This window comes from Budorcas taxicolor, chromosome 13 (genome assembly GCF_023091745.1).
Source record: "Budorcas taxicolor isolate Tak-1 chromosome 13, Takin1.1, whole genome shotgun sequence".
Lineage (NCBI taxonomy): Eukaryota > Metazoa > Chordata > Mammalia > Artiodactyla > Bovidae > Budorcas > Budorcas taxicolor.
In genome coordinates this window covers 28191107-28208242 of record NC_068922.1, presented here as the reverse complement: position 1 = coordinate 28208242, position 17136 = coordinate 28191107, and the positions used below count along the sequence as shown (strand labels likewise).

Here is a 17136-nt window from a genome sequence, read left to right as displayed (position 1 = left end):
GGACCCTATCTGCCTTGCAGACCTGAGTGCCCCTCTAGAGCCCCTGCTCTCTCTTCTCAGCATCTGTCCTGGAGCGTAGTGAGTCCTGCCAGTGAGCCGGAGATGGCTTTTCTGATGGTGACAAAGGAGACAGAATCATGTCACAAGGCCACCTGTCTCTCATCATCAAAAATAATATTTTTATTTGCATAATTGACACTTGCTGCTGCTGCTGCTAAGTCGTGTCCGACTCTTGCGACCCCATAGACGGCAGCCCACCAGGCTCCCCCGTCCCTGGGATTCTCTAGGCAAGAACACTGGAGTGGGTTGCCATTTCCTTCTCCAATGCATGAAAGTGAAAAGTCAAAATGAAGTCACTCAGTCGTGTCCGACTCTTCGAGACCCCCATGGACTGCAGCCCACCAGGCTCCTCCGTCCATGGGATTTTCCAGGCAAGAGTACTGGAGTGGGGTGCCATTGCCTTCTCCGAATTGACACTTAGAGTATATAAAATTTTTCTTTTAATTTTATTGGAGTATAGTTGCAATGCTGTGTTATTTTCAGGTGTACAGCAAAATGATTCAGTTATATATATATTCATGGAGAAGGCAATGGCACCCCACTCCAGTACTCTTGCCTGGAAAATCCCATGGCTGGAGGAGCCTGGAAGGCTGCAGTCCATGGGGTCGCTAAGAGTCAGACACGACTGAGCGACTTCACTTTCACTTTTCACTTTCATGCATTGGAGAAGGAAATGGCAACCCACTCCAGTGTTCTTGCCTGGAGAATCCCAGGGATGGGGGAGCCTGGTGGGCTGCCGTCTATGGGGCCGCACAGAGTCAGACACGACTGAAGTGACGCAGCAGCAGCAGCAGCATATATATATTCATTCTTTTTTAGGTTCTTTTCTCATATAGGTTATCCCAGAATGTTGAGTCGAGTTCCCTGTGCTATACAGTAGGTCCTTGTTGGTCATCTGTCTTATATATAGTAGTGATTGTTGTTTTTCAGTTGCTCGGTCATGTCAGATTCTTTGCAACCCCATGGACTGCAGCACACCAGGCTTCCCTTCACTATCTCCCAGAGTTTGCTCAAACTCATGTCCATTGAGTCGGTGATGCCATCCAACCATCTCATCCTCTGTCGCCCCCTTCTTCTCCTGCCCTCAATCTTTCCCAGCACCGGAGTCTTTTCCAATGAGTTGGCTCTTTACATAAGGTGGCCAGAGTATTGGAGCTTCAGCATCAGTCCTTCCAATGAATATTCAGGCTTTATCTCCGTGCATAACGGTATGTGTATGTTTTATCCCAAGCTCCTGATTTATCCCTCCGCCACCACCTTTCCTCTTTGGTAACCATAAGTGTGTTTTCTATATCTTTAAGTCTGTTTCGGTTTTGTAAATAAGTTCACTTGTTTCATTTAAACATTTCTTTCACATATATTACGTTAATGTGAGACTCAGGAGTGAGATGGAATCATCAAGTTTACTGAGGGAGGAAAGTGGTGCTGGAGAGACTTAGTAACTTAGTCAAAGACAAGGAACCTGAAGTAGTGGGACAGGCTTGGCGCCACTGTAAATATGTAAAGATGGCGGGGGGGCTCTGGAGCAGAGTGACTGTGATTAGGGATTTGGATTTCTGGGTTCCCTTCCTACCTCTGCGTCTTAGCAACTGCGATAAATGTGGACACCTTCCGTGATGTCTCCAAACTTCATTTTCCTCTTCAGTTGAACAAGAATATTAAAAAAAAAAAACCCACCCACCAGCTTCATGGGAAGATTAAGCGAGATAGATGTGAAGGTGGCCAGCACCTCACCAGGCACCTTATTAGTTCCCACTGAGGTAGAATTGCTCGCTTGGAATCAGATCCAAGTTCATCTTGGCTGCAGTCTTCTGTGCAGCCCACACTGCCCTCTGGAGACTTGAGGGGCCCAAGAGCAGGGCCAGACACATCACTGGTGGGTGATGCTGATACTGGCTGACCCAGCACCCTCCCTGTGGCTTGGGAAGCAATTCCTACAATGTACTAGAATGAAAATCTATGTTGTTCAGATACAATAAGCTGTTCATTCCCGCTTCCTCCAACTTATTTCATTCACTTCTTTTTAAAAATGATTATTATTTTTTAAAATATTCATTTGTTTATTTGGCTGGGCCAGACCTTAGTTGCAGCTTGTGGGATCTAGTTCCCTGATGAGGGATTGAACCAGGGCCTCCTGCATTGGGAGCACAGACTCTTAGCCCCTGGACCATCAGGGAAGTCCTTCATCCACTTTTAACACATTTATGTTCATCTAAGTAATATATGATATAGTTTAAAAGTCAAGAGGCTGTTAGTGAAAAAGAGCCCACCCCCAACCACTTCTAACAATTTTTAGCTGTTTCTTCTTGTATTCGCCTCTCTCTGCTTCTAAATAATTGGAACAGGGTCTTATTCCTTGATTTATTTGTTTTTTATATAGGTGAGGACTGAGGTCTCCTATGCACCCACCCACACTTTCCCCTTCCCATTTCTCCCAGTGTGGTGATAAACACAATCCTAGGCAAAGGGCGTACCCATCAGCATACCATTGTTATGACTAACCCAAATAGCATCCTAGGGTTGCGATTCCTTTTTAGACAACCAGTTATTTTATCTAAAGGTAATAACCATTTTGCCGTTACTTGCTTTAGTTTCTATGCATCCATCTTTTTTTCCCAAAAGCTCCTACAGATTTTCAAGTGTCTACTGACATTAATTTCCATACACATCGGGTAATTCATCTGTTCCTCTCTTTGGCTGGGTTTTTGTTGCCTTTGTTGTTCTTCCTGGGACCTCCCTTTTGGAGTGCTCTGACCTTCTGCTTCTGTGTGAACGTAGCCTCATTTGCAGCCCTCAGCCCAGGATGTCCCCGTTCCTGTCCCATCTCTCCTTCACCCCAACTCTGGAGTAGGTACTTTGCTTCCTGGGTCCCGAGTCTTCCTGTGTTTTTACACTTTTGTTTCACTGGAGAACGTCCTGCAGTGATCCAGGGAAAATGTATAAGGGAAGTAAAATGTTTGGGTCCTTGCACACCTGAAAAAGCCTTTGTTTTACCTTCACATCTGATTTCATAGTTTCACTGGCTGTGAAAATACAGAATACCTCTCTCAGTATATCACAGGTGTTGCCTCAGAGTCTTCAAGAGTTGCTCTGGGAAGGTCTGTGTCTGGACACTGTAAGTGGACTACCCCCACCATGACCTCCATGGGCTCTGTTAGGATTTCCTTCTTTACCCCTTTATCTGAAATTGCAAGATGGTGTGCCTTGGTAAACCTGCTATGTTGTGTAGACAGACACTTTTAGTCTGAGGTTCGTATTTCTCTTCATTTCTGGCAGGTTTTTTGTATTATTTCTTGTATGATGTCCCTCTGTTTCCTCTCTGCCCTCCTTCTGGAGCCCCCATTAATCAGAGGCTGGGCATGACCTCCTGCTTTGACATCTCATTTCTCCTATTTTCCTTCTTTGTCATTTTGTTCTACTTTCTGGAAGATTTTCCTCAATGTTATCTTTAATCTCCTTTATTGACTTTTTAACCTTTGCTATCATGCTTTGAATTTCTTAGACTTCCTTAATATTAACTGATTTTTCTTTCAGTTCAGTTCAGTTGCTCAGTCGTGTCCGACTCTTTGCAACCCCATGAATCGCAGCACACCAGGCCTCCCTGTCCATCACTATCTCCTGGAGTTCACTCAGACTCACGTCCATCGAGTCCTTGATGCCATCCAGCCATCTCATCCTCTGTCGCCCCCTTCTCCTCCTGCCCCCAATCCCTCCCAGCATCAGAGTCTTTTCCAATGAGTCAACTCTTCACATGAGGTGGCCAAAGTACTGGAGCTTCAGCTTTAGCATTGTTCCTTGCAAAGAAATCCCAGGGTTGATCTCCTTCAGAATGGACTGGTTGGATCTCCTTGCAGTCCAAGGGACTCTCAAGAGTCTTCTCCAACACCACAGTTCAAAAGCATCAATTCTTTGGCGCTCAGCCTTCTTCACAGTCCAACTCTCACATCCATACATGACCACAGGAAAAACCATAGCCTTGACTAGATGGACCTTAGTCAGCAAAGTAATGTCTCTGCTTTTGAATATACTATCTAGGCTGGTCATAACTTTTCTTCCAAGGAATAAGCGTCTTTTAATTTCATGGCTGCAATCACCATCTGCAGTGATTTTGGAGCCCAAAAAAATAAAGTCTGACACTGTTTCAACTGTTTCCCCATCTATTTCCCATGAAGTGATGGGACCGGATGCCATGATCTCCGTTTTCTGAATGTTGAGCTTTAAGCCAACTTTTTCACTCTCCTCTTTCACTTTCATCAAGAGGCTTTTTAGCTTCTCTTCACTTTCTGCCATAAGGGTGGTGTCATCTGCATATCTGAGGTTATTGATATTTCTCCCAGCAGATACATATAATCCTATTATTGTCTTTGAACCAAATGTCCTCTTATCTCTCCAGTAATATTAATTATCATGCATGTTCTGTGTCTTTTCAGTTCTTTTTGTTTCCTGTTGATTTATTTTGGTCTCTGTCTTTTATGTGGGCTTCCCAGGAGGCGCTAGTGGTAAAGAACCTGCCTGCCAATGCAGGAGATGTAAGAGACACCGGTTCGATCCCTGGGTCAGGAACATCCCCTGAAGGAGGGCATGACAACCCAGTCCAGTATTCTTGCCTGGAGAATCCCTTGGACAGAGGAGCCTGGCAGGCTACAGTCCGTGAGATTGCAAAGAGTCAGACGTAACTGAAGTGACAGAGCAAGCATGCACTCTGCCTTTTATGTAGGGGGCTTCCTGTCCGTAACTAAGAGTGAGACACCCAAAAGCTCCCAGTGTCCAGGTGGAGATGGTCCCCTGTGTCTGTGTCCCATGGCGAGCTCATTCTTTCTACAGGAACCCCAAGTATCAGCGCTTGGGGTCTTTTCTCATGACTCTTCCTTGCCTTACTTTGCTCCTGGGATGTCAGCTCCCACTTTAGCATTTGGAGGAGGGAGTAGCCTCCACTGGGGTGTAGACCTCCTTTTAATCCCTGACCTCTCTGCCTACTTCATCCCAGCTTCCTATGTATCATCCTCTCCAGAGAACCAACCTCTGATCTCTTCCACAGCACAAAAGTGAGGAAAGGTGTTTTGTTTATTTATCTTGTCCTTTTCCCCAAGCCACGAATGCCAGCTCCCGCCCTCCACTCTTCCTTCACCAGGAGGCAGAAAACATAACTACAGTGGATCCGCTCTCACTTCTCCTTTCTTTTCAGTCCCCCTATTTTCTACCAAAAGAGCAGGAAATAACAGTCATAATCTGTCCAACATGTAGAACGTTAGAATCTGGTCAGCAGCGACCGGGGCTGGGAGTATTGCCTTTAAGTGTAGCAGGAGGAGGTTTAGAAAGGGGTCACTGGTGCCCCATGTGGCCATTTTGCTCCAACAGCGTGTCTGCTGTTTTTCAGCTTGGTTGAGTTTCAGGTGGGTGATAGAAAGGAAATTCATGGCCAAGGGATGGATAAAGCTCATTCAGAAATGTGTGTCTGGTTCCTAGGAAAGCTCACATGGGAAGTGGGCCTGGGATGATGTGTTTTTCCTGGGAAGCGACACAGGAAACCAGAGCTCCTCCTGCCAGGCTTTCCATCTGGCCGTCTCTCTCCTGGGATGTGGCTTCCTCCGTCAACTGGAGAGGCCCATCAGTTAGTCCGGCCAGGGGACAGTGGACTTGTCATGCTAGAGGGAGCGATGGGGTGGACATGGACTCTAATCCCAGCGCTTTCCTTACCTTCAGGATGGAATCCTGCCTGCTCGGAATTCTCCACTGGCAGAGTGAGATTGCTGTCAAAAATCAGTTACCACAATCATTTTCAAAGCTTTGCAAAACAGCAATTTCTAGGCCATAAAATGTCAAGTTCTTTTTTCAATTTTTAGAAAGAAGGATTCCCTTAGATGATAGGTCTTAAAGTTATAAGGAAACAAAGAACTCTGCAGTCCAGCTTCCAGTCGTCTTCAGTGGCATACCTTCCAAGAGACAAGAAGAGAGGCTCACTTGCTGAAGGACCTTATACTGCTGTTCAGTCCCTCGGAGGAGTTATCTGATCCTCAGATGACTTAAATTGGGTGAAGTAAGGGACTGGTCAAGATGACTAGCTGCCTTGTTTGAATCTCACATTTAAACTGAAGGAGATGACCATCCACTCTTTAAATAAATCCATCACATTTAAATCTATCACATTTAAATCCATCATCTCAAAATGTATCTTGTCAAATATTATAACCAAAGAGGCAGGACCCCTGGTCACCATCTGAGGATGCACAGAAATATGTCTTGTTTGGTTGGAGAAAAAGTTGGCACTGGCATTTTCTAAGTAAATTTTGATTATCAGCTTCTTTTGACGTATCACTGAACCAGGTGCATAGTCAGTGCTCAATAAATTGTTTCCAGTCCCAGGGAATTAGCAAGTTTGGAGCCTACATGTCTCCATTGAGAAGAATGTGTCAGGAAAAAAAATAAAAAGCTTAAAATCCCTCCTTTGTGCTGGGGGTCTTGTCCAGCCTCCTGGACTGAGATGTCCCCACTGAACTGAGAACATCACATATGATTAAAGTTTGAACAGTCATCCCTGGTCCATATTTGCTACTTGAATCTAAGTACCATCTTCTTGCTGAAATTGAAATAAGCAGTCTTTAGCCAAGATCTTCCAGGAGGTTTGCTAATGAGCAGATGATATCCCTTCTGAAGATGAGAGAAACAAAAGCCCAGAATCAAGTCCCACAGGACAAAGGAACCAATGTAAGCATTCATCTCAGACTCACAGAATCCCAGTCCTTATCTCTTAGATAGATGCATGCCGGCTTGGTGTGTGTGCTCACATGACAGAGAGGAAGGGAAAGAAGACAGAGAGGGACTTCCGTCCTCAGCTCTCTAGAAACAAACGCACCCAGACCCATCATCTGTGCTGTGCCCATGACCTCCACAGGAGAGATTCCTCAAGATCATGAAATGCAGTGTGTGCCGTGGACACTGAGAGAAATCCCGGGCCACCAAGTGCGAGTGCCCCAGACAAACATGAAGTGACTTGACTGATGAAAACCTGGCAAAGGGCTCGGAAAGAGGAATTGTGCAAGACCACATCAGTCTCATCCTGCACCCCAGCCCCTCAGTGCCTGGGGGTACCTTCCTGTAGCCACTACAGGTTGTGCAATGAGATGGGCAGTCACCGGGCACAGCGAGGCTGAATGTGGGTGTGAGGACCCACTGGGATGATATACACGGTGATGAATATACAGACACGTGTAGACACATACTTGCACAATGCTTCCCACCTCTTTTTTTTTTAAGTCTTATTAAAGATTCCAATAAATTCTAAAACATAAATGCAAAAAAAAAAAAAAAAAACAGTGAACAGAACTGTGAACAGAACAGAGATTCTGTGGCGTTCAGATGATCAGTAAAGACCAGGGAACAAAAAAAATAATAATACAGACTTGATCTTTGTGGTGGGTCTTAGAGTCCAAATCGCCTGTACAGGCCCACCTCACCAGACTCAGCACAGCACTTGAAATTGTTCTCCTGGGAGCTCCTGGAGGCCCAGTGGTCAGGCCTCCCTTGCTCCCAGTGCAGGGGCCATAGGTTTGATCCCTGGTCAGGGAACTGAGTTCCCACAAGTCACAAGGCATGGCCAAGGAAGGGAGGAATGAAGAAAGAAAGAAAGTAAAGAAAAGAAAGTGTTCTCATTCTACTAATAAGAAAACTGAAACTCAACGAGGTCCAGTGATGCATTTATTCAAAGTCTCAAAGTAGAAAGTGTCTTAAAGAGGATGGCAGGAAACCATCTTCTTCAGGTGTTTTGTGGGTGCAAAGAAAGACGGTTATTACAATGGGTGATTTACTAGGAAAACGGCTGGACAGCCCAGCAGGTTGTTTCACTTGAACTTTACAAAGGTCGTCCTCATGGAAATCTCCTCAACCTACCATGTGGTTGCTCATCATCTTTTCTGTTATAATTCTCTCATGAATCTTCCATGAAAGCTGGAATTTCTCTCATTCCTGACCATGGAGGAATGCTTTTTGTTAAGATTCTCAGTTGAGTCTGAAGACCACCACTAAGGTCCCCGGAGCAAGGCAATCGTGACAAGTTCTTCCGGCTTTCAGGACTTTTGGAGAAGGTCCATAACACCTGCCACTTGGGGGTCTCATGGGGCTCTTTCTTTGGAACACTTGGAGACCCTTAAAGTTGAAATCTTTCTGAGAATATTGTTAACTCTGAGACTGCTGATAAATGACCTCCAAGCCTCTTCCTTTAGCAACTTAATTACCTGGGATAAAACCTTGTGGAGTGAGAGAAAGTGGCACCATCTTCCCAGCCCTGTCTGAACATACACACACACACACCCCTGCAGAGTCACATTTTGTCTTTCCATACCATGTATCAGAAGATCAGAGAAAGCAGCATGCATTATTCAGTAGAAAGTGAAACAGTGCTTCCCTGGTGGCTCAGGGGTGAAGAATCCACTGCCAATAGAGCAGACACAGGATTCAGTCCCTGGGTTGGGAAAATCCTCTGGAGAAGGAAACGGCTACCCACTCCAGTATTCTTGGCTGGGAAATTCCATGGCAGAGGAGCCTGGTGGGCTACAGTCCATGGATCGCAGAGTTGGACACAATCAGACACAATTTAGCAACTAAAAAACAACACAGTAAATCAGATGTCCAGAGGACATGTGAACCCCATGACATCACTTTCCCTCCTATCAGCATCTCCCTCTTACCAGTGAATCTCAAAAGAAAACGAATCCATGCCCTGCAGACCACCTTGGATTCCCAAGGAAGACTCTAGCTCAGCAAACAGCCCTGCTCTGCAGATCCCCCCACCCCAATGGCTCTCGGGGCCCTGGGGACGCAGAGGAGTGTCACATGTTCAGCCCGTGGGTGGTGCCAAATGGGAAAGCACCCGTACCCCTTCCTTGAAGGGCCTTCTGCTCCCTATCCTTCTCTGATTTGTCCTCCGTCAAAGGAAAACCAAGCGCCCCAGGAAAGCACAAGGTTTTCGCAGGCGCTCTTTGTGGTCTTCTTCAGTTAATCTGCTCTGCTTGAGCAGAAACACTTGAAAGAGGCCACCTGTGTTCAAGAGAAGCCAGATAAGGGAAAGGTGGAAGGTGGAGTCGTCTCTCGAATGTTCTGTGGGAAGTGGACACCTGGAAACATTTATCCACTCCTCCCCATGGGGACTCCGCTCTTGGGGTTCGAGGCACAGTGGGAAATGTGTGGTGTGGGCAGGAAGCCTAGAGCTCTGCTCCATCTCAGGGGAACTTTAAAGGTAACAGTCACCTGGGAGGGCCAGGGATGCAAAGGGCAAGGTTTCCTCCTTTGTAAACCTTGTGTTGTAAACAGACCTCAGGGAATTGGGCAGAGACTGCAAAGTAGGAAAGAATTTTCTTCCCAGTTGGAGGATCTCTTCCCCTGGCCCCCATTCCCCATTCCTAGATTGGGTCTTATAAACACCATTTAGATCTCTGAACTGACTCCTCTGAGGACAGACAATGCCGTGATTTTTTGTTGTTGTTTTTAAGATTTATTTTTTTTATTTTTGGCTGTGCTGGGTCTTCGTTGCTGCACCCAGGCTTTCTCTAGTTGCAGCAATCGTGGGCTGCTCTTTGTTGTGGTGCGCAGGCTTCTTATTATGGTGTCTTCTCTTGTTGTGGAGAACGGGCTCTAGGGTGCGTGGGCTTCTGTAGTTGCGGCGCACGGGCTTAGTTGCTCCATAACAGTGGAATCTTCCTGGACCAGGATGGAACCAATGTCCCCTGCATTGATAGGTGGATTCTTAACTACTAGATTATCAGGGAAGCCTAATGCTGAGATTCTTGAACTCAATATTAAATAGAAACAGTGAGAAGGAATACTGCAGCTCTCTTTCCCATCAGATTTTACAAAAGTCGGGGGTGTCTGCGCCACCTTATTTTTCAATTCTTTTTACTCTTACTGATCACATTCTGACTCTCAGTGTTTTTAATATCTTCACTGGGAGGTGGTCGAGAGAGAGAAGGTGGAAACTCACCCCATTTAGAGTTGCTAGTTTTCATTTACCCTGAGGAAACATGCAGTTGGTAAGAAAAAATTCATATAAATCAGGCCAGTGTTTCAATGGGCATCTTAGGTAGCTTGACTCTGAAAAGTGGTACATCATGATTAATGTTGCCCCATGACTAGGGGATGGCAGTTCCCCCCAGAACTGCAGAATGGAGTGTGCAAAACCAAATCAATTAGAAAATGACCACCGTCCACCCTCCCCACATTTGTCCCCTCCCCAAAAGTGTGGATGTTTTCCTTTAGCAGATGAGTCGAGTAATGAACCAAAAACCATGTGCACATGTTCCAGGGCTGTTCCTGATGGTTGGTTTTGAGTTGGCCTCTCCTGGGATGTTAACTATTAGCCACTGTTGACCATCGCCTGCAACCTCAGTGTAAATGTTTGACAGAGCACACATACCGATACACCGACAAGCACACACCGGTAACTTCAGGAAGTCGATTGGTGGGAATGGAAAAGCATATAGTGCGAGTAGAAATGATCCATTGTGGAAACCCTGGACAGTGTTTCTGTTAAATCATTTGTCCACTGTTAAATGATTTACATTCAGATGGGACCTGGTAATCCCAGGACTGCGATTCCAGGCATTCCTCCACACTCCAGCACTGACAGTCTGTATCAATTACAGTGGCCGTAAAGCTCCTTTAGCTGGTTAAGCATAAAGAATTATTGTCCCCGATCCATCCACGTCTCTCTTAGCTCACACTCCAAGGTGGTTTGGTAGCAAACGTTATTATCCATCTCTGAAATTCCTCAACCTGAAGGAGCCTGCAGGATATCCTTCCCTCTAAAGATATAGGTGTGCTTCAGTGCATTGTTTTGAAATACAGGGGCAAGTCCTGGACCACACAAAAATCATTAGCAAATCCATGAATCAGAATTTGGTTTATAATTCAGAGAAAAGTAACTAGTTTTGGTTGTGCTGGGTCTTCATTGCTGCGCAGAGGCTCGCTCTAGTTGCAGCAAGCAGGGCTACCCTCTAGATGTGGTGACTTCCCTTATTGCGGAGCACCGGCTCTGGGGTGCAGGCTTCAGCAGCTGTGGCACACAGGCTTAGCCGCCCTGCAGCATGTGAGATCTTCCCAGGTATCGAACCTGTGTCCCCTGCACTGGCAGATGCATTCTTAACCACTAGACCACCGTCAGGGAAGTCCTGAGAGAAACGGTTTTAAACTTTCTGCAGTGAGTGAAGAGCCCATATTTGTTCTGACATCATGGTAGTCAACAGCTACCTTGAAGTATTGAGTACATGAAGAAATGTGTCTCATACAACTGGGAAACTGCATTTTTAACTTTATGTAACTTTAATTTAAAGAGTCATAATTCCATCATAACCTTTTCTCTAGCAAAGTCTTACTACTGGTTCTGAAGTAGAGTTTACAAAGAAAAATGCATGTGGTGATCAAGTAACCTTAATCCATCAATTAATCAGATTGACAGATTTGTAAAAAGCTGGAGACTGATCCATTCCTTAATTTCTCATGAAGACCTAGAGATGAAGCCCCAGAAGTGACTGTGTAGACACAGGACCACTGGAGCTCTTATAAGAGCTGTAGAAATGATGTCAGGGGGCGTTTGGGTCCAAGTAATTCAGAAAAGACGTTCTATGGATGTTTGAGATTCTGGGTAACATCTCAGATAACAAAGACCTCTCCTCTTTCGGGGGAGATCATAAAGAAATCGTTGTTAAAGTACCAAACTTATCTTACTTGGTTTTCCTTTCAGGAGCTGATTGATGTTGACAGTGAAGTAGTGTTTGAATTGGCCTCGTATATTTTACAGGTAAGTTGTTTCCCTCCATCTTTGTATTCCAGGGCCATACACAGAAGATATAGGAATAAGACACCTCATGTATGGCAGTTGCTATAGCCAAGCAGGAAAGAGCTATTAGGGAAACTACACCATAGCAATAAACAGTGTCTCCTCTATTCTCTGTTCTTGTCCAAAATTTTAAGACAGTATCTCTCTGCAAGGGAAAATTGTGTGTATAACCTGAGATTGGGAAACTGAGATCATCTGGTGACCCCCTTTTCTTCAGGTCACTGGAGAAAGCCAAGTAAAAAGAGCTAGAATTTAATTGCCAGGAGAAGCACTGTCATGAAAGACGAGGAAAATACCTTTAAGCTTGTGCGGAAAAAGAGGGATCACTGAATATTAGCCACAAGGGCAAGATCAGAAACACTGGCAGAATGAACTGAAATGATGTCATTAACTTTTTCCTTCAGCAAAGATTTATTGAGCAACTACTGTGCTCCAGGCATTATGCTGGATTCATTACAGACTCCATGGTCCCTACCCCCAAAAGCCCACAATACAAGACAGAACAGCAAGTACCACAAGACACACAGTGCTACCCAGACGCATGTCCAGGTTTAGAATCTTTACAGTGGAAAAAGTTAGATCAGGGCTTAGAAGTGGAAACTTACCTTTTCATTATGAATTGCTTTCTTTGTATAGAACTTTCTAAAGTTTGTCTCCTATTCAGGTGGTAAATGCATGCATCCTTCCTTAATTATATTCTGGTAGCTGACAGGATGAAATAGCAGTCAGTTGGAATGATTCAGTAGAGGAGTTCATGATTCTACAGTGCATTTTAAAATCTGCAACACGAATCAGAATGAGTCACTGACGTTGAATTTTCTTCTTCTACAGGAGGCAAAGGGAGATTTTTCTAGGTGAGTTTCCCAAAGTGTTTTGGCTTAAAAATGTATTCTGTTGCATCTGTATGAAAAGAAACTATTCTGTTATTCTTCATAGGAGGACAGTTTATTAATATTATATATTAACGATGAAATCCAGTTCCAGACTTGTCAGTGGAAAAATTACATCAAGCAGAGAAGACGTAGTAATAGCAGGAGAATATCCTGTACCAAATGAAAGTTACTAGGGATTTCCCTAGTGGTCCAGCGGTCAAGACTAGCGAGGGTGTGGGTTTGATCCCTAGTCAGGGAACTAAGATCCAGCATGCCACATGGTATGACCAAAAACGGAAAGAAAAGAAAATGAAAGTTACTAAAGGGCTGCCATTAGACTTGTTTTCCCCTCTTTTAGTTCCAACCCTGAAGAGACAAAATGCTAGCCTCTAAAAGATACCTTTCATGAAAGTGTTAAACATAAATACCCTACTTCTACTTTCCTTCCTTTTCTGGGTATTACATTAGGGAGAGAACAAAAACAGACTTGACCATGGGGAAAACTGTGCCCAGCTTTAATAACTCTATAGACCCGCAAACTTCATTCTCAATCTTTCATTTCATTAAGCACGGCCCATTGACTAGCAGGGCTATATTGCCAGTCTCTCCTGACCTTTAGTGGAGTCAGGTAGGGGGTGTTCATCATCCACCAACAGAGCTGTCTGCTCGAAAACAGATACCATTCCTGGGCTTCTGTTTTACGAGACACTCCTGAGGGAAGTCTCCAGAACAGCCCATTCTTTAGAATTGAGGCCTAGAGACATAAAGATTAACCTCATGTACAAGAAAACAGCATCCGGGCATAGGATTTTGGCCCATTGAAAGGAAATTAACAAAAGTGGTATGAGAAACTTGGATCCCTACTTCTTGTCCAGTAAAGAACTTGGATGTTTTCTCATGCTTTGGGGAATCTGATCTGTAAATGTAACCTAACCTACGTCACTTGGTGTCTACCTCTACTTGTCCAGCTCTGTCAAGTTCATGCTGACTAGGTTTTCAGGTCTCCGCTGCCTTCTCTCTACTCCCCGTGCATTTCCAAGGCTTTCTGACAAAGGCAGAGGCATATGTTCTCATTCAGATATCTCAGCAAAAGCCAGACAATTCTTTTACAATGTAAAACAAGGGTCAGTAAGCATTTTCTGTAAAGGGCCAGCCAGTGCACACGTGGGTTTTGCAGGCCACCCAGTCTCTGTTGCAGTTAATCACTTCTCCCTTTCTAAGTGCAGAGCAGCCAGAGACAGTAGGTAGTCAGATGAGTATGTCGGTATTCCAATAAAACTTTATTTATGCACTCAGAAATTTGAATGTCATATACATTTTCATGTACCACAAAATAATCTTTTGACTTTTTTCCCAACCTTTTAAGATATTTTTCTTAAGATTTTTCCCCCCAACCAGTCTTAGTTCACAGGCCACATAAAAACAAGCAGGCGGCTGGATCTGGCCAGTGGGTTGCAGTGGGCTGACCCCTGTTCCTAAAATATAGTCCCTTCAGCTCAATTTGATTATTTGTAGAAGGAGACCTCCAGGCCCCTTTTATTTAGGTTTCCCAAGTTCTTGCTATGAAACAGAGGTAGTACATTTTTTTTGGACAAAGGTTTATTTATAGCCTTAGCAGGAGACCTTGGACATTGTAGGTGGTCGATAACCATTGACTAAATGGGTTGAGGGAAACATTTTCAGGATTTAGAAACTATACTTTGTTCTGTTTTTATTTGTTAGTTTTTTATGTCCTTCATTGCATTTGAGGCTCTTGATAAGTGCAGCTTCATATCTATTGAAAAAGGGCTCAGGAGTCCCATGAAAAATGGTTTAATAACCACAGATCGAATGACCTCCATCGTCTGGTCTACTTACTCTGAAGGTACTTTTACCCCCCTTTTCTTTCACTGGCTCTGAACTCTGCTGTAAATATTGTTTATTTTTGAGAGTCCCCTGACAGGATGGAATGTGAGCCAGGAACAGCACAGATCCTGGGAACGTGGGGCCACAAGGGGTGACCAGCGGTGAGGGGGGCAGGCCTGGCCTCCAGTAACTCATGGCCCCCTCATGAGCTTGTGGAATGCCAGCTTGTTGGCTGCAGAGAAACAAAGGACCCTGGTTTGACTTCATTTGTCAAAGTGTTCATCAAAGTTTGTTTGTAGCAGCAGCTGTCTGGAGTGAGAAATAGCTGTCAAGGGAGGGGAGAGGTCAGACACCTTATCTAAAAGGTCATTTTATCTCCCAGCATAAAACTCACATCATGGAAGATAGGATTCCCTGATAAACACTGTTCTCCATAGGGGTCCACAGTTAGTATGTTTGAGTGGCCTGGAGTTTGGAACCAGAGAAAAAATTCAAAATTCCTTGTTGGTATGTTCCATCCATATCTGGGAAAATCCCCATAACATTGAAGTGGACCCCATTTGATATGGTGGCTGAACATCAGGTGTTTTAGATGTCCCCTTCTCAGAATTTAGTATTGGAGAATGTGGTTTTTGCTCTATTAATAATGAATGCCAGAGTCTACATTCTTCATTGTGTTTACCTGAATAGCTTTGACTTATGTGCATGCTCAGTTACTCAGTTGTGTCTGACTCTTTGTGATTCCATGGACTGTAGCGTGCCAGGCTCCTCTGTACGTGGGATATTACAGGCAAGAATACTGGAGTGGGTTGCCATTTTCTCCTCCATGGGATCATCCTGACCCAGGGATCGAAACCATGTTTCTTGCATCTCCTGCATTGGCAGGTGGATTCTTTACCACTGAGCCACCCACCTAGGAAGCCTTTGATTCATATACAGATCCTGTAAATAAAATGCATTTTCCTGAGAAACATTTGTAACATAAGATGTCAGCTTAGAACACACAGAGCACTTTGGAAACCTTTTTTATAATGTGTGGTCCAGGGCTTCGTTCTGAGACCTCCTGGAATCTAGAGGATCCAATAACCTTTTAAATGAATGGCTGCACAAATGGCAAAGGAACTCTTCATAGCCCGTGCGTGCGTGTGTGCTAAGTTACTTCAGTCATGTCCTGCTCTTTGCGACCCCATGGACTGCAGCCTGCCAGGCTCCTCTATTCATGGAATTCTACAGGCAAGCATGCTAGAATGGATTGCCATGCCCTCCTCCAGGGGTTCTTCCCAACCCAGGGATCAAACCTGCGTCTCCTGCATTGCAGGCGGATTCTTGACCCACTGAGCCTCCTGGGTAGCCCCTTCATAGCCTGAAGATCCTGAATCTCTGCCATCCTTTTTAAAAGGTTACTTTGCCCAGGATGCTGTTATCCTATATATTTACATTTCAGGGAATAGATACAGATTACATTTACATAGAATGAGTATTAAAATTCTACATATTATGGGAATTCTCTGGCAGTCCAGTGGTTAGGACTTGGAGCTTTCACTACTGTGGCCCAGATTCAATCCCTAGTTGAGGAACTAAGATGCTATAAGCTGCTCAGTGCAGGGAAAAAAAAAAAATCCACATCTATGGGAGCAAGTTCCTTGATGCACAGGAAGAAAAGTGTTTTTTTAACCAAAGGGAGAAGTCGAAAGTGCTGATATTACTTTACTAGAATAAGAACTATGTAGGGTCAGCCCAGAGCCATAACTACTCTTTCTCATGAAACTCACAGCTGTTCTGTTTCTTCTTTTGGACTCTTTTTGCTCAGCAGACCCCTGAAGGCTGATTCTTACGTAACCCCCTTTTCTTTCCAGTTAATGGAATTGTTCACTTCCTTGTCTTATTGAACTTAGCAATGAAATCTTGGGTTCAGTGTTGCTGAAAGAAAGTGAGAGAGGTATAGATGAATACTAAGTGTTGTTTACAACAGGAAGAAATATATGTCACTCAGTCTGTATTCTGGCATAGAGTGGGCAAATCATAAGATATAGTGAAAGGTTGAGGAAATCATCTTATCTGAAAATAACATTTTCTCCTTTGTAGTATTTTCCTTAGCACAGCGTGTAGTTATCATATTTCATTTCCTGGTACATGCATATGTTTGAAAACATGAATGTCCATCAGCAATGAGGAAATCAGTGGAGTTGGCATTTCTGTTTAAAAACAATTGAATAGCCTAAGAACTGTCCATCATGGCAGCTACATAGGCAATATTAGGGCAAAAAGGCTCAACACAGTTTTAAAAACAGTTCTTCTTTGATAATCTCTCCTGAGATTATCTCTCCTGTAGTCATTAGCTAATACCCATTTTCCAGGATTTATATGTACTTTATTCACCACAAACTCTGCAGTGGTTTAAATGCCAAACCCTGACTTTTCTTGTTTAAAAAAAAATTTTTTTTAAACATTAGGTTTCTGTAGAAAAATAATATTCTCACTTTTTAAAAGGTCAAAAAAACAAAAAGCTAATGCAGGGAACACCTAATTTAA

At 44.1% G+C, this 17136-nt stretch overlaps 1 protein-coding gene across 1 annotated transcript in view; it reads left to right on the top strand.

The window, feature by feature from the left end:
• The window catches only part of FRMD4A (FERM domain containing 4A), a 325528-nt gene that overhangs the window by 188993 nt on the left and 119399 nt on the right, over positions 1–17136 (top strand). Inside the window, exons 6-7 of the mRNA XM_052650658.1 lie at positions 11792–11848; positions 12719–12741. Coding sequence (XP_052506618.1) covers positions 11792–11848; positions 12719–12741 — 80 coding nt within the window. The remainder of the gene's footprint in view (positions 1–11791; positions 11849–12718; positions 12742–17136) is intronic.